Source organism: Saccostrea cucullata, unplaced genomic scaffold (assembly GCF_032062105.1).
Source record: "Saccostrea cucullata isolate Sc308-1 unplaced genomic scaffold, CSIRO_AGI_Scuc_v1 ctg10473, whole genome shotgun sequence".
In the NCBI taxonomy this organism is placed as follows: domain Eukaryota; kingdom Metazoa; phylum Mollusca; class Bivalvia; order Ostreida; family Ostreidae; genus Saccostrea; species Saccostrea cuccullata.
In genome coordinates, this window is record NW_026924189.1 from 299 (window position 1) to 23,142 (window position 22,844).

General features: G+C 33.4%; 2 protein-coding genes across 2 annotated transcripts; one reads left to right on the forward strand and one right to left on the reverse strand.

Moving 5' to 3' along the window:
* Window positions 1-370: 370 nt before the first annotated feature.
* Window positions 371-7,756, forward strand: LOC134265940 (prostamide/prostaglandin F synthase-like; the record flags this gene model as incomplete). The annotated part of the gene is made up of 5 exons (XM_062748143.1): window positions 371-506; window positions 780-831; window positions 1,271-1,334; window positions 3,629-3,704; window positions 6,039-7,756. Coding segments are annotated over 5 exons (465 nt in total), but the record flags the coding sequence as incomplete, so codon positions are not given.
* On the reverse strand, window positions 7,748-18,858 carry LOC134265941 (uncharacterized). Its single transcript, XM_062748144.1, has 9 exons — window positions 18,731-18,858; window positions 17,838-17,917; window positions 16,494-16,535; window positions 16,249-16,299; window positions 15,243-15,386; window positions 14,937-15,085; window positions 14,682-14,817; window positions 10,352-10,435; window positions 7,748-10,084 (listed from the first exon to the last, which is right to left on the reverse strand). The coding sequence occupies exons 2-9, from the start codon at window positions 17,902-17,904 to the stop codon at window positions 10,041-10,043; spliced, it is 717 nt and encodes a 238-aa protein (XP_062604128.1). The 5' UTR covers window positions 17,905-17,917; window positions 18,731-18,858; the 3' UTR covers window positions 7,748-10,040.
* Between the last annotated feature and the right edge of the window lie 3,986 nt (window positions 18,859-22,844).

Here is a 22,844-nt window from a genome sequence, read left to right on the forward strand (position 1 = left end):
CTCATCATTCATTGACAATTCAGTTATACAAACATGCCTATGAAGTACATGGAATGTATTGAAGATGTGGCAATCATAGCAGTCAGACATGTCTGATCGGTTGGTAAAGTGTCTGACTGGGGGCCAAAGTTCAAATCCTGGTCTCGTCTGCTTTTTTTTTTCTCTCTGCTATTACACAATCCAAGAATTGATGAAGTTGAGGACTCTATATTAAGTTGATATTTTAAATAAAAAATTGGAATGAATTAGTAATAACTCTTCTTTGATGTATAAATGTATAACTGCTCTGTTTATTTTGTAGGAGGTTAAACTTGAGAGCTTCTGGGAGAAACAGACCTGTGTGATCTTGTTTATGAGAAGGTTTGGATGACCCACATGTCGTCTCCACATTAAGGAGATTTCCACTATTCATCCACGCCTCGAGGCCAACAACATCCGTTTTGTTGGAATCGGCGTGGAGGAGCTAGGAGTGCAAGAGTTTGTCAAAGGAGGATTTTTTAGTGGAGGTTTGAATATAGAAAATTAAATCTTTTGTATACAATAAAGAAATATTTACTGTTCATATTCTTGTTCTTTTTGAAAAGTTGCAATATTTTATTGGTTTGATTTATCAATTCTTACTAATGGAAGGAGTAAAGATATGTTAAATAACGAACATAAAATAGTTATGCTGTGCAAGCAATAAAAATTACGTTTTTGAAGTACTTAATGAAAATAATTTTGCATAGTAAAATATTAATTTACACTAAACTAATGACTGATTTTTGATTTTGTTGTAGAATTGTATATTGACACAAAAAAGCAGTGTTACAAAGATTTAGGTTTCAGAAGGTATGTACCTTATTAAATCAAATGTTATTTTTTAAATTTATGACATAATTTGTCCTTATCAATTTTTTTTTTTAGATACTTTTGCCATGTTATCATTTCAAAGTTGTGTATGATTTGATTTAATTCCTGCACTATTTAATGGAGGATAAGATTGTAGCCAGTATACCTCTCCTTTGACTTCATTAACAAGTTATTATGATAAAAAACCAGAAATTGTTTAGGATCACTCTGTTTTTTACATTATTTTGGTGATGGTGACAGCATCACCTTATCATATATTCAGAATCAATCATACTTCTGAACAATGTCTTCTCTTTTGTAACTTTTATGCCTTTGGGGAAATGCATGCTGTGAAAAATTGTCAGAACATTCTGTTTATGGAGAACTTAATCACTGTATTACTGAGTACTTGATAAAAATAAAATGATTTTCATTTCAGATTGAATATTTTCTCAGGAATTGGAGCAATATTTGCTAAGACTACCAGAGAAGGCATGGCAAAGGTAGGAACTCTTTTTAACTTGCTTGGGCCAAAGGCTTCTTCTAGCATTGTAAAAATCTGTGGCCTTAGGATGAGGGGTTCAGCAGGAGGGGGCTTTACAGATTATACAGCGAACACACATTATTTCTTTCAAAATCTTCTCTACCCCTGGATAATCAGCTAACACAGCAAAGGCATAGTTAACATGAACAAGTTTTCTGTTCAAGAACTGTTCATATTTTTCTGCCACAAGGTATAACAAAATAACCAACAATCATGATGAGCAAGGGTGCCTGTTCCAAAATTGTGAACGTCTAGGCTACTTATTTAGAGGTTTTGGTGTTAGGATGGGGCTCTTATGATTACTGTAAACCTACTATGAATCGTGTTCAAGAAGTATCTGCAAGTTCCGCCACCAACATCAAATCCTGAATACCCGGGTATTAATCGCCGCAAACCAATGATTTTGCATAGTATTTGTAGGGAAATGTTCTCTCAGTCATGAAAATTAATTGTAGAGGATTGATTTTAATCTGTTGATTCGAAATTAAAAGATGACGCAAATAATAGTTGGTTTACCGTATATAGTTAGAGTGTATCAATTCTTTGAAAATCTACATGTACTCTGCTTTGCTTTTGGGTATTGAGCAGACAAACTACGAGGGGTTATCAAAAAGTTCGTGGACTAGCGTCATAAAATCAAAACCGCTTTAGGCACACCAATGAATTATAGAATATCTAGTTAGCATAATCTTTTCTATCTAAAGAATAAACCATAAATCATAAATTTTATTTTTTAATAAATTAGTAATGTTTTTGTAAGCAATGGTATGTCTAGGCGGCGCAACCTCGAAAACGACGTTTTAACGACCTATGTGTAATTGAGAAAAACTTTTTTGATATGCTCATTTGACATCCAAAAATCCCGTTAATTCAGGTGTGTATCGGGACACAATTGTTCCATAAAATATGACATTTTCACTTCATTCTGGAAGTTCTATGTAATTTTATCGCAGATTTTACACGGAATGTCCAAACAAATGAGGCCTTGAAAATGACGTCAAAAAGGGTGAGGGATTTCCGTTTATAACATTCTATAAAGTTTTGCCCCCTGAAAAATCTGGTATAGACCTAAAATATGTTGAAACTGGCTACAGAGAAATAATATGCATCCAGAGTACTTGTCTTTTAATGTCAAAAAAGATTCAGAGAAAAAAAGGATACGCAGTTAATGTCGATTTGCAGTCAAGGTGTGAAAAATCAATCACGTCAAAAAAAGACGTTGATCATGCGTTGTAGATATTGAACTCCAAAAAGCAAAATATGCCGGAATAATTAAGCGCGGATCTCTCCCAGTGTATTAATCCCTTTGGAATATTATATTCATTGAAGGCCACTGTTCATGACATTGTAGAGTCATATAAACAAGGCGGGTTTAAGTCCTTAGTCAGCTCCAGGGAATCTCATCAAAAAAGTGTATGAGGTAGAAGAAGCGGACATTGAAAAAACAATGACGTTATCGGACGTCATGAAAATAAACGACGACAGCGCCGGGTGATCATATAATGTAGTTTATATTTTGTAATAATTTGGCTTATAATGAACGTATCAGGCTAAAATTTTCAAATTTTCTTTATTTTTTGTTGTTTTATGTTCCATATAAATTTTGAAAGCACAGACTACATAGTACCAATTTTGTAGCCTCAGTCCACGAACTTTTTGATAACCCCTCGTAATTGCACAGATATGTTTATCAAGGGTGCCTCTTTCTTATCCTGGTAGTTGCACAAAATTGTGACCTTAGGATTTTTAGTAACAGATTAATTTTACTTTATACTTCAATCCATGGATCCTTCTGAGTGTTACACTATACTCAGGTGACAACTTTCATTGTACTCATGGTACATGTACTATGTACCTTAGTTAGTAAAGTGCTCGCTCCGTAATCGGAAGGTTGTGGGTTTGAACCCCAGCTGTGACAGACATAAGTCAAAAGAAAATAGGTAGCAACTGTTCCTTTGCTATGGCTTAGCATTTTAAAGTGAAAGTTTTGGATGAGATTTTAAAAACCAAGGCACTGTTTCACTGTGGACATTAGTACAATTAAGATCCCTCACTGCTCAATAGCCCCAAGTGCTGAGTAAAGGATTAGATTTGAAGCACTTCACCAGGTTATGGTGATGTCTCTCTATGAGTGACAAATTCTTGAATGGGACGTAAAACAACACACAATCAATTAACACTCAGGTTACCTTTCAAGTCTTGTGGCCTCTTGTTGTTTCCTCTAATAAAGTAAAACTTTGTTTAATTCACTAGGCAAAAGAACAGAATATTGATGGAAACATGAAAGGAGATGGATTTCAGAACGGAGGTGCTCTTATTGTTAAAGCTGGTGAGTATCTCATTCAATTAGAATACCTTATTCACTCTTACATGAATAATGAAAAAAGAGTACAAATTATTCACTCTTTTTCAAGGTGTGTCAATGTATCTTCATGTAGAGATACTTTCCAATTGCAACCGAGAGAGAAAACAAATTTGATGCCCCCTCCATTCTATAAATGTTTTGTTGAACTGGATCTACTTGAAAGTGAACCAGATGACCTGGAGTCATTCTAATATGTAATATCGCGAGTACCTCGCAGTTATCTAACTTACTGTCGCTCTTTTGCGGGAGAGTCGAGAAAGCTCTACTTCTCCACATTATGAATAGATCAATCATAGGCATTTATGCCTGCTGTTCAATCCATTTCTTAATGAATAAAATATATTTTAAACTAAAGCTCTACATCTCTCAGGATTTCTGGGCACATGACATTGTTAACAGTAGTGACAATCGACTGATTTGAACAAGTTTATGCCAAAAGTACAATGTATTGCCAAAGGTTGAATTCCATATAGTAGATTGTCAAAAGGAAAGTTTAGAATATTTTATCAGCTTTAAAATGTGACAATTTTTAATGAAAATTTAATGAGAAGAGTCTGCTTAGTTAAAAATATCATAAAAAATGTAAGATTTTAGGATTAGCTCCTCTCAAAAAGTGATTAAGCTAGTTCAGCGATAGTTTAGCAAGGTATTCCACCAAGATTTTTTACTTATCTGTCCTTATAAATTCTTAGACAATGATCGATCTTGCATTGTATTCAATAGCACATTTACCCCATCCAACAGACGTTTCCTACTTCCAGTGCGGAAGAGTTCTGCAAAGTTAAGTAGTCGCAATATCAAGTATTTTAACACAAAATTAAAAGACCAAAATGAATTAAATTCCATTCATAGAATTACAAAAAGAAAAAAAAATCAGAAATAGCTACATTTTGAACAGAATAATGTCCTAGATAAAATAAAAGTTATCTGCATGACACCTGCTTCACAGATTAGCTTCAGGTCTGAAGCTCTACAGGAAATAGAGGCAGTCGTACCAGTGAGCTACAGTCCTGCAGATAGTCAAGATTTTGACATTCATATAAAGATACCTCACTGAGCATTGTGATTGGTTAAACATATTAATGAATATTAATGTGGTAATAGTGAGAGAAGTAACACTGATTCTGCAGTAGTATTCCTCAAAAATTGTGAAGGGGGGGGGGGGGAGGAGGAGGGTGACAATTAAAATCTGTAATATTTAAAAAAAAAAATGATGTTTAAACTACAAGAGAAACTTTTAAACTGTCCTGAGGATTATATCAGAATACATGTGTACCATTTATTTCCTGGATTTCTGGCAGCTGTGAAATGTAACAGCTCTTTAATGTTCACTGTTCAAGTCTGCCCTTTCTGTAATACCAAAGAATCGGAGATAATGAGAAAACATGTGTAAAGATGTATGATACCCTGTTAGGTTGTAACCTAGTAACATAAAAACATTAGATGTATTGCGCTGGTAAAACAAATATTCCCGACAGCAAGGGTGCTTGTGAATGGCATATCTCTTGTTTATTCTGTCAAGATAATAGTCAGGAGGAAAGAAAGATTCATTAGGGGAATATCTTTCTAGCTGAATATTATAATAAATGTTTAGGACATGAAAGTGTCTTAAATTTTGTTTAAGTATTTCTCAATATATGTGAGCTTTTATTTTATTTTAATGAATAGAATAGAAGTTAAGAAAAAAAATCTAAAATAAAGATTGAACAATGACTTTACAAAGTTAAATTTACTTTTATTTTCATGTACAACACATATTTCTGTCATCCTAACTTTTTTCCCTGGAAACTTTATCTTGGCTTTGACTTTTTCAAAGTAAGAAGAATGTAGTTTTGTACAGAAAATGAAACCTTGGAACCTAGCAAGTCTTATCAGAATGACATTTTGTTCCAGGTAAAAATAACTAAACAAATTGGCATGTGGATTACAGAAGAAATTTGCTGTATTGAGTTCATTCCCTCCTGCAACATTAATGAATTAAAAATTCAATATATTTGTGAATGTATATTGGTATTTACTTATTCACAAGATGAAAACATCCATGAACTACCAACTGGAATCTCTAATGCTTTTCCTAAAAATAACCCCCTATTAATGTAACTGATAATCCCCCCCCCCCCCCCCACAAAAGATGTAAAATAAAAACAAACCCAAAACAATGAAAATTGAAAACTGAAATCAAAGACAAGTGAATTTAGTATTTTGATAAATTTCAACAAGAAATATGACTGTATACATGTACAACATTGTACTTTACATGAATTTAGAGTGTATTTATTATGATTTTATCTCTAACAGGTGGCTCTGAGGTAATCTACAGTTATAAGCAGGAGGACCCCAGTGTATATGTCAATCCTAATGAAATCCTGAAGGCCCTGGGACTGGAGGAATTAAAAGAGGCACCCCAGGGGGAGGAGGCCTCAGGGGGAGGATGATCCTAGTGGGCGCTTGTGTCGAGTCCCTCTGGAAAATCCACGGGGATTCCATAAGCTCACATGAGAAGTATAGGAGTTTCTGAAGAGATACGGGATTTTGAAAGCATAGTTTTTCTTCTGGAAATCCCATATATTTCACATGCAGCAATTAGTTATAGAAAATCTGGGAGGCAATTGGAAAAACCAGAATAAATGAAGCTTTTTCACTTTCATTCTTCATGATGGTAAATGAGAAATCTTATAAGTTGAAATTCAACAAGTTTCATATGCATTGTGTATTGGTTTAAATAGATAGAAACTAAACCTAACCCAGTCATTCTGAAAAAAAAATAACTTTTCTAATGTATGCTGAATAGCAGAGGTAAATTTGAATTCTAAAAAAAAGAAGAAAATGAAATCTTACTTTTTACTATCTTTTCTAGAATTCTGTTTGAAATATGAACTTAATGTGTTCATGAGAGGTTTCAATTACAGTTTTTGTGAAAAAAGTAGAGGTTGTTATAATAGAGGGTTAATTGTAAAATGTTTGTGTGCTCCACGTGCCGAAATTAAGAATGCATTTTGATATTTATCTTTATCCAAATTAGGATAACAAAATGTGATATATTTAGAAGTTGGTCATTTGTTTTCAGATGTTATTTTGTTATGTTTGAGGTTAATAATTTTTTAACCTGTATTAATATATGCCATTGGGGCATTCACGTCATAACAGCGGTGTACTGATATGGAGATAAATCTCTTATGTGACAGACAAATGACATTACTAACCTATAATCCACAGTGTGGGAGGGTTTTAATTGAGGAATATCTGTCTAGGAGACATATCTCCATTATCAGTGCACAGACAGATAGTCCCATATTAAGTACATGTACATTAACAATCAACATTGATATAGAAGACCCGCCAAATATTTTTTGTTTACATTATATTTTTTAAATTTTATATATGTAAATCTTCATATATTTTACTTATATTTTATAGTGTTTCATCCTGTATCTTGTATAGTCTCCTTCAGTTTAATTCAGTCTTTGTCATATCAACGACATTTTGTCCGAATTCTGCATAATTTCCAATACATGTATAAAAACTTACATTTACGATGTCGTACCGAAATGTGATGTATCACTGGTCAGTGACATTCCTTTTGAAAACAGATAAATTTCATTGTTCTCATGCATTTGAATTTCATTTATATCTCAGGGGTTAAGGAAATATATATGTGTTCACCTTGATAGAAAAGTAGTTGATTGTATGATGTCATTTCCTCAAAATTTTTTTTTAAAAGTGGTTATGATGGAAGGAAATCATTTTACTTTTCTAACGAGATGAAGTTTGTTCCGAAAAATCTCATGATTAAAATCATTTCATCTATTGTGCAAATCTATCGTTTGAAAATATGTTTCAATTATCAAAAAGAGAAAAAAACTTTTTTCTCCATCTCTAAAGTGGTGAAAATGTACCCCCCCCCCCCCATATGTTGAAACACCCCAAATCCAACTGTAGATTGTTGATGAAAGTAAATACATAGATATGTACAATGTCATGTTAAAATAATAAAGGAAATCACCATGTTAAAGTTATTTTGTGTTGTTTATTCTCACAAAATCTTATTCAGTTATGTACACTGAAAATGTTAAGTGTCGAATAAAAGGCTTTGAAAAGCCTCACACATATTTACAACATTTTATAAACTACAGCTTAAAATTTGGCATATGAATAAAAATTAAATTCATAATATTAACAATAACATATAAATATAGTGTAATTAAAACAAACCAATTTGATGCCAGAATCTCTTATCACAAAATTGTAATTTACTATGTCAAGAAAGAGAAAACGAACATCTATAATCTGTTGCCATATTTGTAATGGAAGAACTTTTTATACATTGTAAGTTATGGTTGAAGCAGAATTACATTACTGTCATCCAGTACAATATTGATTTCTTAAAAAAATGCTCTTTATTTGATTGTATAGAAGTCTTTCTTCTGAAACAATTTAATACTTTATTTTAGTCTGAACATAAAATATTGAACTACATACAAATTTATCATAATAACGCGTTAATAAAAGACCATATTTTAGTTCATTGAGCAATTTGAGTGTTGTGGTCATTGTTATAAAGTAATAAAGATTTTTATGGTGTGCATTCTAATTGAATTGCTCATTATAGTGAAGTTGTGCTAGAAAACAAGTGATAGAGATCTATAGCCTGAGTATAGGAATTTGAGCAATTAATATTTTTAAGAAATTCAGGCACGTGGTATTTGAGGAAATGGGGACTTTCTCCCTATTATTTCAAGGTTAGTTTTGATTCTGTTTTCAATTGTATTTCATTTACATGTATTTTATGAATGAGTACCGGATACACCAAGTACTCGCCTATAAGTCAGTGTTTTGGGAGTTAAATTCTGGTCTTATACTCTCTGTCCGACTTATAGGCAAGTTATAAAAGAAATTCATATTTTTCTGGACGCTGAAATGTAGTATTTTACATGCATTTCTGTGGATTATCAAAGAAAATTCATGTATATACACGATGATTTATGTATTCTTAAATCAAACATAATGTACAAATATTTACAATATTTACATATTTTTGATATTTTTTGTATCTTGAGTACCGGGTAAGCATTACTTATTTGTTTAATGATTTAAGATTAAATAAAGATTCATTTTGAAAAATATTAATAGAAACCAGTTCAAACATCACTGGATTTACTTGAAATTGTCACCCAATTTTGGCAAAAAAATTGTACCAACTTATAAGAGGGTCAATGGCAAATCCCACCAAAATATGTGCCTAATAATACAAACGACTTAAAGGCGGACAAACTTTTAGGCAAGTACATGTATATCGATATGTCTTACAGTATACTTGTGTATGCCTTGTTCGTTTTTTATTATCTGATAAGTTGAATTCATTATACCATGTTTAATAAATTTCATCATGCACCCTTACTCTTCTGTCATGAAAACTGCAATATGTATGAATTGCATATGTATGTATGCATAATTACATTGATATAATAATTATATACATAATGTCTAAAATATTTACACTCTTTACATTTGAAATTTTCTGCCATTTCACAAACATAACTAGTACTTATAAGAACAATTAAGAACGGCACAAATATCACACACACATTTGTTGACAATTATTAATTGTCATGTCTGAGCGGAAAAATCCTCCTCCTTCAATGTTCACATCTCCTGGATAACACAAGTTTATCATAAGAGCTCCTCACCAGATCCGTAAGAGGTAACACTTAAGTCGCTGTGATGGACAAACATAACATCAATAGACATACAGTGGGGCAATCACAAAGAAATAAAGGGTTTATTTAATCACATTAAACTCCTACTTTTATATAAAGTAGGCCAGGTAATGCTTGTTATAACATTTCTACCACAAAACTTAAAATTAAACAATAATTAAAAATTGAACAGCTCACAACAATATTATCAATGAATAGAGCCTTTTTGAAATAATTTCAAATATATTTCAAAAATATTTTAATTTAATGATATAAAACAGAGTTGAGAAAAAAGTTTAATGACAAATAATGAATAGAGGAAAATGATAGGACGGTTAATGCCCCATTTGTAGTCACCCGTAAACTTTCATACGCGCATTAAAGTACAACCGATACATTCAAGGCGTCGATCAAACTTCATGTGCAATTCTACACCTGACACAGTCAGAAGTTACATCCACATTTTCTATTAAGGAGAATGTTGTCACTTAAATGCAACCATACAGTACAATTATATATAGTGCGCTTTAAGTTTTAGTACAGACACTTGTGGATGAATGCTTCAGGTAGAAGTCTTTATGCGATTCACTCATTTGTTCCACATTCATAACATTTGAAGTAGTGTGACAAAAACAAGGAATGTTGCAGCTAAAGGAGAAAAACAAGATGCATGACCAGGAATGGATGTAAATAATAAATATTAGTATTACATAGTTATAAACTTGCTTCAGATATCATATTCAATGTTTCAAAATAGAGAATTTTTATCTTAACATGTACATAGCATAACAAATTTAGTATTTATATGCTTTAGATCACTTTAAACTTTGACAAAATACAGTGTACATGTAAATTAATTTTTTGTAACAAGTGAAATGCGTACAGGTATCACATCAACTTAATATATATGCCCACCTTTCATACTAGTTGTTCCTGAGCTGCCGTGCATTTTTTCATTAGTTGCTTGGTGTCTCTGTACAGAACAGTCCTCCATATTATCTAAAAATATGCAATATAAATCAAAACAATGATCAGAATTTTGGTTTTAAAAGTAAAGCAAAAGGTGCCCTCCCCCTTTAGAATACATTACAAAAAATTGTCCTCTTATTATTACAAGAGAAAATCAATAGTATATAAATTTTCCTAATCCTAAGCTTATGATAGATATTTTTTTTGAAAAAGATCATTATAGTTCATCACCTGTAGAGGTGACTATAAACGGTTGAGGGGATGATAAAATATACAAATTAATTGGTTTAAGAATGTGTCTGGAATTAGGGGGTGAACAAAATAGTATATAATTTTCCTCATTCTAAGCTATCAGTAAAATTTAGAACAAGAGGCCCAGGGGCCACAGTGCTCACCTGAGCACATCGGCTAGGAAAAAGCACATATCAGATCAGAACTAAAAGTTTACTGAGGTTGGGGGAGGGGGGGAGCTTGAATTTTAACCCCCCCACCCCCAGGGGATCATGAGTTGAACGTGCTAGAATCTACACTGCCTGAGGATGATTCCATAATAAATATTACTAATCATGGCTTTGAAGTGCTTGAAAAAAAGATTTTAAAAGGTTTCCCTATATTTTCCTACGTAAAACTTTGATCAGCCATATTGGCCCCACCCTACCCCCAGGGGTCATGATTTGAACAAAATTGAATCTACACTACCTGAGGATAATTTCACATGAGTTTCATCTTTCCTGTCTCAATGCTTCTTGAGAAGAAGATTTTTAAAGATTTTTCCTATATATTCCTATGTAAAACTTTGATCGCCAATTTGGCCCCACCCTACTCGCAGGGGTCATGATTTGAACAAACTTGAATCTACATTACCTGAGGTAATGATTCCACCTAAGTTTCATCTTTGAGGATGATTCCACCTGAGTTTCATCTTTCCTGGCCCAGTGGTTCTTGAGAAGAAGATTTTTTAAAAATGCCATTAATTTTTCTCTCATTCATAATTATCTCCCCTTGGAAAAGGGCATGGCCCTTCAATTGAACAAACTTGAATCCCCTTTACTCAAGGATACTTTGTGGCAAGTTTGGTTGAAATTGGCCCAGTGATTTTTGAGGAGAAGATGAAAATGTGAAAAGTTTACGATGCCGACAACAACGACTACAACAACGACAGACAACGGACAAATTTTGATCAGAAAAGCTCACTTGAGCCTTTGGCTCAGGTGAGCTAAACAAGAGGCCCACGGGCCTTATAGGTCACCTGAGTATCATGTAACAACTTTCCAGCGATTGTATTTGGTTCGTGTTTTAATCCAAAAACCATGAAATTCACAAATTTTGAAAGAGGCACCATTGCTTATCAATGGGCAGATTTCAAAGCATTAATTTATTTTTAGTCAAAGTACCCCCCTGGTACCCCTGACCCAGCAGCCCTGAAATTATCTATTTTGAAAGAGGCCCCTTTCTTCATTATAAGGCCAGAATTTTTTTATGCTTAGGTTTAGTTATGAAGAAGGAAATAAAAAAATTTTTTGATAAATCAATTATTAACATTTGTACATTCTTTTTTTATGCTATCCTAACATAATGCTTTCAAATAGGAAAGTACAACATTTAATTGCTTATTTCATCATCTGCCATTTTGGGCCAGTTATATAAATTTTGTGATGTTGATCAAAATATATTTTAAAAAATCAATTCTTTAAAAGTCTTTCAATATGTCTTCATTTTTTTTAATATGTGTTAATATGTGTTAGGTGAATGTGTAGACACTATTCTAAAATTTACTTGATGCCTAAAATTATAATTCCTATCATAAAACAGACAGGGAGTATAGGGGAGTAGGGTGAACATTTTTTCAATTAAGTGTGAAATAATTTTTCTGGCTGATACAAATGATACTAAATGCCTGTATATATTTGTATATTCTTGCCTTTTAATCTGTTAAATTTTTTTTATTTCTTCAGGTTATTGTTTATTTCTTCCTCAAATGGACTTAACTTCTCCCATAGTTTTATTCATTACATCTGATGCATAAGCAACCCTTTTCTGAAGAATGATACTGTAAGCTACAACAAAGACCTAAACACTGTAGCTGGCAATATGCAATAGCTACCACGGGCAGTTTAAAACCCGGGGGAGGAAAATAATTTACAGACAGATACTTTTGAAACGAATACATAATTATCTCACCAGCATGTCATTGTGCAACAAAGTCGTCAGCATTTAATTTGTCCTTTGAACGGGTGAAACGTTTTGAATGGCACTCTTATCGATGAATTTTACACTAAACCAAGCTATCTTCTCAGACCTGTCACCTAGCTTTATTTACCCGCCGTTTCATCGTAAAAGCGGAAGTGCGAGTTCGTAAATTTGAAATCTCGATCCCGACTCAAATTGACCCTGACATGGGAAAAAAAAAATTGTTGTATTTTTTTCTGAAAATTCAAAACCTTGAGCGGAGGGTTTATAAAACTGAAAATAAAATAAATCCTGGCCTTAAATATGTAATTAGATCATTAGCATATTAACCAGGAGCAAAGGATAAGATGTTCAAAGAATTCATGCATTTCACTATATAATCATTAGAGCCCCACCCTAAAACAAGAACCCCTGACCCTGGGGCCATAAAATTCACAATTTTGGTAGAGGCACTCTTGCTCATCATAACTATGTACTTAGTTAGTTTATTTAATACCCAGGAGCAGAGAAGAAGATTTTCAAAGAATTCATGTATTTTCACTATATAATCAATAGAGTCCCGCTCTAACACCAGAACCCCTGACCCTGGGGCCATAAAATTCATAATTTTAGTAGAGGCACTCTTGCTCATCATAACTATGTACTTAGTTGGTTTATTTAATACCCAGGAGCAGAGAAGAAGATTTTCAAAGAATTCATGTATTTTCACTATATAATCAATAGAGCCCCGCCCTAACACCAGAACCCCTGACCCTGGGGCCATAAAATTCACAATTTTGGTAGAGGCACTCTTGCTCATCATAACTATGTACTTAGTTGGTTTATTTAATACCCAGGAGCAGAGAAGAAGATTTTCAAAGAAATAATGCATTTTCACTACCTACTTATTTAGCCCCACCCTAGCACTAGAACCCCTGACCCCAGGGCCATGAATTTCACAATTTTGGTAGAGGACTCAATGCTCATTACATTCATGCCAACAGTTTGCCTGCTTAATAGCCAGCAGCAAAGAAGAAGATTTTTGAAGATTGCATTAATCTCAGTGGTTTTGGTCCCACCCCTCAAGCCCCAGGGGGGCGGGGACTATAAAATTCACAATTTTTGTTCCCCTTCACCCACAGATGCTGTATACCTTGATTGAAATCGGTTGAGTGGTTGCAGAGAAGAAGCTGAAAATGTTCAAATGTTGACACACGACGGACGACGGACGCCGGACGCCGACGGACAAACACGGATGGCAATAGGTCACCTGAGTGACTCAGGTGACCTAAAAAGGATTGAATATAATTTTTAACATGTTTGCCAGCTGTTATATGCCCAAAGCCTAAAGTAAAAATTTGTTTGTTTGCAGTTGCCCACTGACTCACTGAAAATGCACCTGATTTAAACTTCTTTTCATCCAATTTGTATTTTTTTTTCGGGGGGGGGGGTTATGCTATCAGGATATTTAAACAGTTTCATTTTCTATTTTTGTTTATCAATAAGTGGCTTATAACAAGTGGATTTTTTAATGTTTAAAAAGCATATTTTTTAAAACAGAAATTTCGTGGTGGGAGGGGGGGTGTGTGTGTGTCAAGATGAGGGACTGTAAACCCCCCCCCCCCCCGGAATTTGCAGTTATTAAATTCATATACTTAACCAAGTAAAATGTGCCCTTCAATCCCTCTAGAAAACGCAGACACCCTCCACAATGCCGATCGGTGTTAAGTTGGTATAAACAGTCAGGTAAAGGTTAGAAGCATTAGAATTCAAAACTACTACCCCCCCCTCCCCCTCCCCCCCCACATACACACCCTCACCCTCACACACACACACGAAATAAGTTTTTCACGTTTGGGCGAGTTGTGTTTTTTTGGCTTGTCTGGAAATATTTTTTTATGGGGATGGACAACCTCCCCACCGGAAAAAATTCCTGGATCCACGACTGATTATACTAAGGAAAATGTATTTACAAACTGGATACCCACTGGTGACCTTGTATTTTACTTACATGTATGATTGTTTAGTAAAAGCTTCGATTTTCCATGGGTATTGGACAATGTATGAATGAATACTTTCTACAAAAAAGATCGTTTCGAACCTTTACCTGAAACAGGGGACTCCGAATCACACCAAAAGCTGACTCCCTGAATTTTAAGGACACAATATCGGCCATTGAATCCCTTTTCATCACAGCCTGGGGGCGACTTCACGCCGGGGTTGGTATCTCGACACTTAATTTTCTAAATTAAAATTAGTATTATGGATTATTTACAATTGTATGTTAATTGCTTTAATATTTTACTTATTTTTTTTTAATTTCATTTTATGATTAAGCAGGAATTGCAATAAAAAAACGTACCCCGTAATACTCGTCGCAAAATTCTCCTTTATAGTTTTCCTTACATTCACATTTTGCATCCAAGGAGGCCAAATCTGAGGAGGGAATTAATGTGCCATTGTTCTGACATGGTCCGTTCTTTGTGAAGCTATATTCTCTACAGAAATCCACTGGAAAGAAAAGATTAGAGTACTTGCACTAACTCCTTTTAGAGTAAGAAATATTAAAAAAAAAACATAAAAATAATAGAAAAAAATAAAATAATTAAATAAATAAATAAAATAAAAAAAAAAACGTTTTTTCTTCCTAGTGGTATATAAAACCTACCTGTCACATGGTCCAAGCTACCATTCTTCTTGGGATCGGAAAGATCACACACATCCTTTATTCCTAATTCGTACATGTAAAAAGAACATATACATTTTGGGTGAAGAAAGTAGCCGTTACACTGTGCTCTTTTCTCTGTGAAACCTACAAAGCAGACGTGTCAGATGAAATTCTAACACTACTTTTACTTGCATAAGAGAAATGTAGATTATTAATATTACATTAACATTTAAAGAATTATATATAGAACCTAAATTTGTAGCAAGTTTTGTTGAAGTCAAATATAAACTAAAAAAGTACAGGTTGTGGCATTTAAATAGACTCGCATATGTTAAAAGTACTTTTGCTACACAGCTAAACGGAAATAAGTGTCTTAATTAAGTCTATTTCATAGTACATTGATATATATGTAAACTGTAGAAGCACAGTTTTATAGTAATTGGAGACCTTCTAATGCAACACTGCTCATCGAGATTGAAAAAAGAAAGGCCACTTGAACTGTATATCTTTGTGTAGTACTATATGCAATCCTGAGCAAGGGCAGGGAATTGAATATTTATTACACAACCTACAGAACAATTCCAATCACAAGCACCTGACGAATGGATCGTGTAATCCCCCACCCCCTTCAGCTTCTGAGAATTTTATTAGGCACAAAAAATTATCAAAAATGCATGATTTCCTAGTCTATCATTGCATGTATCTTTTATTTCGATATCTGATATCATTTTCCACTTTCATTAAGATGAAGAGATTTGCCTCATAAGTTGTGTAAAAATACTTTTTAGACTAGTATTTTATATACATATAAGGCCAATCTATAATCAAAATCTTAACTGGAGGGGGGAGGGAGGGGGGCATCCATTTGTCAGGTGCCTGTGAATCCTATAAGATACATGTATTATGAGATGTTAGGACTAAAATTTTGTAATATATTTGACTTGATGAAAATAGCTTTATCATATTATTATTAACAAAGATATCAATTTTTTAAATGAACTCTCACCATCAATTGGAAGTTTACATCTTTCACGATAGTTTGTTCTATTGAAAAATGCTGCAATAGGGAAAAACATAATTAATACAAAGACAATAATTAATCTCTTTTATTTTTTTTTAAATATACCCGTATGTCTATATATTATCATCCCTAAGAAAATTTTACCTACATTGCATACAAAATCCGTCCTGTGTACAAGATTCAAGAAAAGAATATACATGTAAATAGAAAATATTGAAATATTGACTTACGCTCTTCCCTTCTGACAATCTGCTCTACTTTTACTGCACATTCTGAAATATAAATTCTCTAGTTGCACATTTCCTCCAAATTTTCATTATCCCATATATATTTAAGCTTGAACTACGAATTTGAGATACGAACTAAAATGTTTAACAGTCATCATGTAAGTACGATATCATAAGGGAGAGTAACTTTCAATTCTTTAACAAAGGCACTGGCATATTAAGATGGGGGCACCTTCCCCCTTTTTCGTCTTAAATATACTTATGATTTAATATATCAATTTTTCTGGTGTTGTTGTGGGCCCCTACCCTGACCCCTAACTGGTCACCCCCTCCCCTGATTTCAAGATTCATGGATCCGCCACTAATAGCACTTTTTAAAAGTACAATTTCACCCCAGCTGACTTTACAGTACGACAGACAGCGAACATTCTTTTAAACTTGGGCTATCTGAAATGTATTGTCGCAAACCACGGCCATTATGTTCGATCCTCTCCCGAACCCTGGAGAGAGCTATATGCGGACTCCGAACCATGGCTTGAAACGGTTTCTGTAAATGATTCATTTCCGTATGCCAAAGATCAGTTTAACTTTCTTCAAACCTTGTGTTGGCATTGACAAAAAAGTTATATCCGTTTACTAAGATCTAATAAATATATTAAATATATGGTTTGGAAAGAAAACTAAGTACCTAATGTATACGGTATTCCTACTAAATGTATAATATCATATAAACAAGGTCATATTTGTATTGAAAACCATTTTGAAATTATTACACAATTCAGTTTATGTTTGATTATTTTGTGCACTTCAGTAATCGTTCTTTGGCGCCGAACTTTTAGTGGTTGCTAAGATCGTAAACATATTGACTTCTGGGACTTTGGGGAAGCTTCTTTACACCAAGTAAAAGCTCTTTTAAATGGTAATATTAATACAATTCCACCTCTCTGGCGATATTCCGTAATTCGGAACGAATAAATGGTTCACAACTACACACATTTGCTTATACAGTGTATTTGTGTCCATTTTTAAAGGAAACTTAAAAAGTTTACATAGATATTATATATGTTAAGGTTCAAATAGTTGAACGGGCTTTGCCATACATTGTCACTAGGGAGATTGCATTTGAATCCAATATACCCCCCCCCCCTCTTCAAAAAATTTCAATAAGATAACATAAAAATTGAGTACTGAGTATATTTCATAACAAATGAGCAATCATTATTCTATGCCATACTATAATACCTTAAAAAATATATACATGCACTCAAGCATATTATGTTAATTTTCAGCATACATACACGTAGGGTATACCGGTTTTATATATAATCATAGAAAAATCCCTCTGACCTTCGGCTTTGACTGACGAAATCAATGCAACTAAAATCGTACACTTGATGCAAGTCCAACCAGCCATCAATGATTCATATCTATAAAAAAAATAATAATTGTTTTAGCACTACCGGGTATTATTTTACTTTAAATTAAGAGGTAAAGTTTTTAGGGTATATTTAAAAATTAAAAAAAAATCCAAACCATCAAACATTTTTCTAACAAACCAGGCAAATCATGTTATAATCATTTTATTATGCATATTTATGGATCAGCTTTTTTTTTTTTTTTTTCCAAACGTATATATTTTGCGTTATTCTAAAAAGGGAAATCATTAATTTTTATTTGTACTAAATATATGTTATTTAGACTTTTGCTACAATTTTTATTAACCATCGGGCTTAATATAGTTGTTTCGATTTGTAAGAGTTTATGCAATGTCCAATATTTAAAACAAAACAGAACATTTCTTTATCAAATGAAACTCCTACTCTTTACCTGTGATAAAAATAGATTTTTTTTTTTTTTTACTATATACGTCTAAAAGGAGAATATCAATTTTTTAAATATACAAAATTATTGATAAATTATAAGCTAAAAAAAACTTGCATCTAGAAGCATCCATAAAACAGTATGTTCTATACAAAAAAACTTTCTATTTCCTTTCTCCTCTTGAACAGATCGAGAGTGTATATTTAGAGGGAAAAAAATCGTACATGCATATTGATAACTCCAAAATAAAATACAGTATTTCAAACACATTAGGTCAAATTAATATTTCACACATTTTATGAATATTTAATAAGTTACTTTCATTTTAACAATATACAGAAGCATTGCGTTTATAGGGTGGAAAACGACCCCTCTAACTTTTAAAGATAATTTTCCACAGACATGCACTGTATACTTACATGGTAATGTTTCCATTACATTGTCCTAGTCGGAGATAAGTATTAATAAACAGCCACCGAAATTAACACAGATCATTACACTCGGCGTCGCCTTTGGATCTCGTCATCTGTAGAGGAAATGATATATATACAGTAATCAGTTTACGCAATCAGCTGTGAGAGTTATTTATTTAACATATTTCAATCATTGTATTGTGTATTTTAATGTAAAAACGGTACATATATACGTAAACATTGTGTCCCTAGAATGGAAAATGTACTGGTAAAAAAAAATTGCCAGTCATGTACATGTATATACATACTTTTTTAAATTCACAAGGAAAAATGGCGGGGTACCTCGGTCACGTTTTTTGCTAAATTCTATATTTAATCTTTATTTAGACATTTTTATCCTAAAATCTACAGATAATTATTATTTTGATTTGAATTGCTATGAACTCTACAGTTACTCGTAACAGGATCACGACCATTACCCTTAAAGCATTCATACACACATGTATTTTAATTTGTACCTAATTAGACAGATCTCTTAAAGTCCCATCCACCCGTGAACTTCTCCAATTAAAAAAAAACTATTAAAGTAAAAGACCTTTTTTTTTACAAAAGTAAATCAGGTCCAGGACCATATGTAAAATACATCAGAACAAACGAGCTAAAAAATTAATATTAATGACGTTATAATGCATATTGCTTTTGTTACAAAGAAAGTGCAAGAAAATGGAAGAATCTTCATACATTTCTTTTAGCCCTACAGTAGCCTAACATTTCATTGTATTAGAAACTTTATTTCCATCAACAACATTTTCAAACCACTTATATTTCAAAAAGCCATTATGTAAACATAAATACAGAGAATTAAACCATGCAGCAGAGGTAATGTCAATTGCGGTTTAGATTTAAATACATATACCAGATAGCTATACTGACATGCACTTCTTGTACCTTTACTAAAAAATATAACCTCCTTTTATGAATCGCCAAGTCAAAATGTAAAAATATGCAACTGCACTTCACGCACCACTTAACAAACATTGCAATCATGGAAACATAATTAACAAACATATGCACATGCATGGCACTACAGTGTACTATCAGAAATTCTATATATGTAAAAGATCCGCGTAAATAATTACATGTTACTAGATTGGTTGGTATGTTGTCAAAATGCAACAAAGACAATGGTTAGAATCACAGGCACAAAGAGTAGAACAGAACAATGATATGGCCCATGTCAGAATTTGTTGGTAAAATTATACTTTGTGATTTCAAAAGTTTTGGATTGTAGATTTAACCTATGATCCAAAATTCCTTATTGATTACATACACGTGTTGTTTGATCGAATATGTTTTTCAAAGTGGGGGGGGGGGGCCAGACACAAAAATAATTGACAAGCACCTAAGGCTGAAAAATCTTAACAAACGAACAAGCAAACAAACACACACATATAAAAGAGCCTTAACTCTGAAATCTTATTTTCATACCGCAAAAAATTTTAAAAGGAGGTAATTGGTCTTTAATAACAAGTTCAACTAGTGCTAATTGTAACGGGGACCGTTACAGATGTTCCCCAAACGCTCCCCAACTCACTTTTGGTGCCATATTCCCTGTAATCTTCATTAAATAAGACAAACTCTATGCACCTGAGATTTTAACAACATTTACAAAGAAGTGTACAAAAATCATTTAAACTTTAGCATTGCACCCGTGCACATGTGAATGCATTTGCGTCATGACCATATCATCTTGTCTACACAATCTATATTTTAAATACACTGAATATTAAAGTATTTAATCCAAAATTATTTAAAAAATACGCTCATTCAAGTGTATGTTTGATTTTACTCATTTCACGTGCACGCACGTGCATACATGAGCATGGTGACCATACCTTCTTGTAGAAGTCCATTACATCTATCTATGTTCTAAATTCCACCCCGTTTGGGTGAAAACTAAGGGAGTTATAGCTGTTTAAAGTTTCAGCCAATCAGATTGCAGCACATGTACACGCACGTGTATGCATGTGCATGGTGACCATACCTACTTGTAGAAGTCCATTATATCTATCTGTGTTCCAAATCCCATCCTGTTTGGTTGAAAACCAAGGGAGTTATAGCTGTTTAAAGTTTCAGCCAATCAGATTGCAGTGCACGTGCATGCACGTGTTTTCATGATAATTGCTTTATTTCATGTTGTAGGATATCCTAATGCATGGCTATGTTCAAAATTTCAAAGGATTTCGTCAAAAACAAGAAAGATATCGAGACTTTAGTTGCAGCCAATCAGAGCGAAGTGCACGTGCATGCGCGTGAGATCTTGCTATTTTTACCATGTCGTCATGTCTATACTACTAATATATCCTCACATTATGAGTTTCAAAGCATTTCATCTAAAAATAGAACAGTTGTGGCTATATCTATTATATTGGTCATTTCACGTGTTGCACGTGCACGCTCTTGCAAGCACGTGCGCGCAAAATGACCTTGATTCCGCAAATCTACATAACATGTCTACTAACCCTAAAAAGGTTTTACTTACATTGGACGAACAGTTTACAAGATCATTCCCGGACAAAAAAGTTCCAGGAAGAAGAAGAAGAAAAATAATAATAATAATAATAAGAAACAGAGTAAAAACAATATGTTCCCCAACTTCGTTTGGGGAACATAACAAGATGTGTTTGTGAAACACTGATGCCCCCGTATGGCAACATAGCAAAGATTAAACTTTTCTTATACGCAAACTTTAATATATTGGTATCCAAAGTAGGGTATTCTCACTGGAAATACAATTGTGAAATATAAAAGTAGGCCAAGGTTAAAGTTTTTTCATAAGTGCGGAAATCTCCAAGGTCAAAGCAATTAGTATCAAAAGAAAGGTCCTGCCACAAAGAATACATGTGTGAAGTATGGAAGCCCTGGCCCTAATCCTTCTAAAGTTATGGTCAAGGTTACCGATTTTAAAAAGGAGGTCTAACTCAAAGGTCAAGGTCAAAAGGTCATAATTCTTGATATCAAATGAAAGGTCTTGTCACAAGGATTACATATGTGAAGTATGATAGTCCTAGCCCTTACCGTTCGAAAGTTATGGCCAAGGTTAAAGTTTTTTTATAAGTGCGAAATCTCCAAGGTCAAAAGGTCAAGGTTATTGGTATCCAATGAAAGGTCTTGCCACAAAGAATATATATGTGAAGTATGGAAGCCCTAGCCCTAATCCTTCAAAAGGTATGGTCAAGGTTACCAATTTTGAAAAGTAGGTTAGACTTTAAGGTCAAGGTCAAAGGGTCAAATTTGGTGGTACCCAAAGAAAGGTCTTGTCACAAAGATGAAATATGTAAAGTATGAAAGCACTGGCCATAACACTTTTAAATTTATGGTCAATGTTTGCTTTTTAAAAGTAAGTCAAATTCCAAGGTCAAGGTCAAAGGGTCATAGTTCTTAATATCCAATGAAGGGTCTTTTTACAAAGATTAGATATGTGAAGTATGAAAGCCCTATCCCTTACCGTTCAAAAGTTATAGGCAAGGTTAAAGTTTTTTTCACAAGGACAAAAATCTCCAAGGTCAAGGCAAAAGGTCATGATTGTTGGTATCCAATGAAAGGTCTTTCCACGAAGAATAAATATGTGAAGTATTGATATCCTGGTATCTACTGTTCAAAAGATATGGCCAAAGTAAAAGTTTAGAATTTTTGTGTAAAAGTGGGTCAAACTTCAAGGTCAAGGTCAAAAGGTCAAATTTGTTGGTACCCAAAGAAAGGTCTTGTCACAAGGAATACACATGTGAAATATAAAAGTCATAGCTCCACTAAATCAAAAGTTATTGGCAAGGTTAAAGCTTTTGCGGGCAAAGACAGACAAACAGCATGTAGCTCTATTGTAGCGTCGGATCTAAAAGAGGAAGTGATCGACCTCATGGATATGAAAGATTTGACCTTCAGCCATCTGCCCATCATAACAACGTGGGTTACTTTTCTTGCTAGCAGCGATAGACAAAACTTGAAAATTTAATTTTAAAATATTTGCAACATATATATACGAGGGTTGTTCGAAAAGTTCGTGGAGAATTTTTTTTAATTGTCATATCTTTTTATTTGATGTCATATGTTATCCAAATTT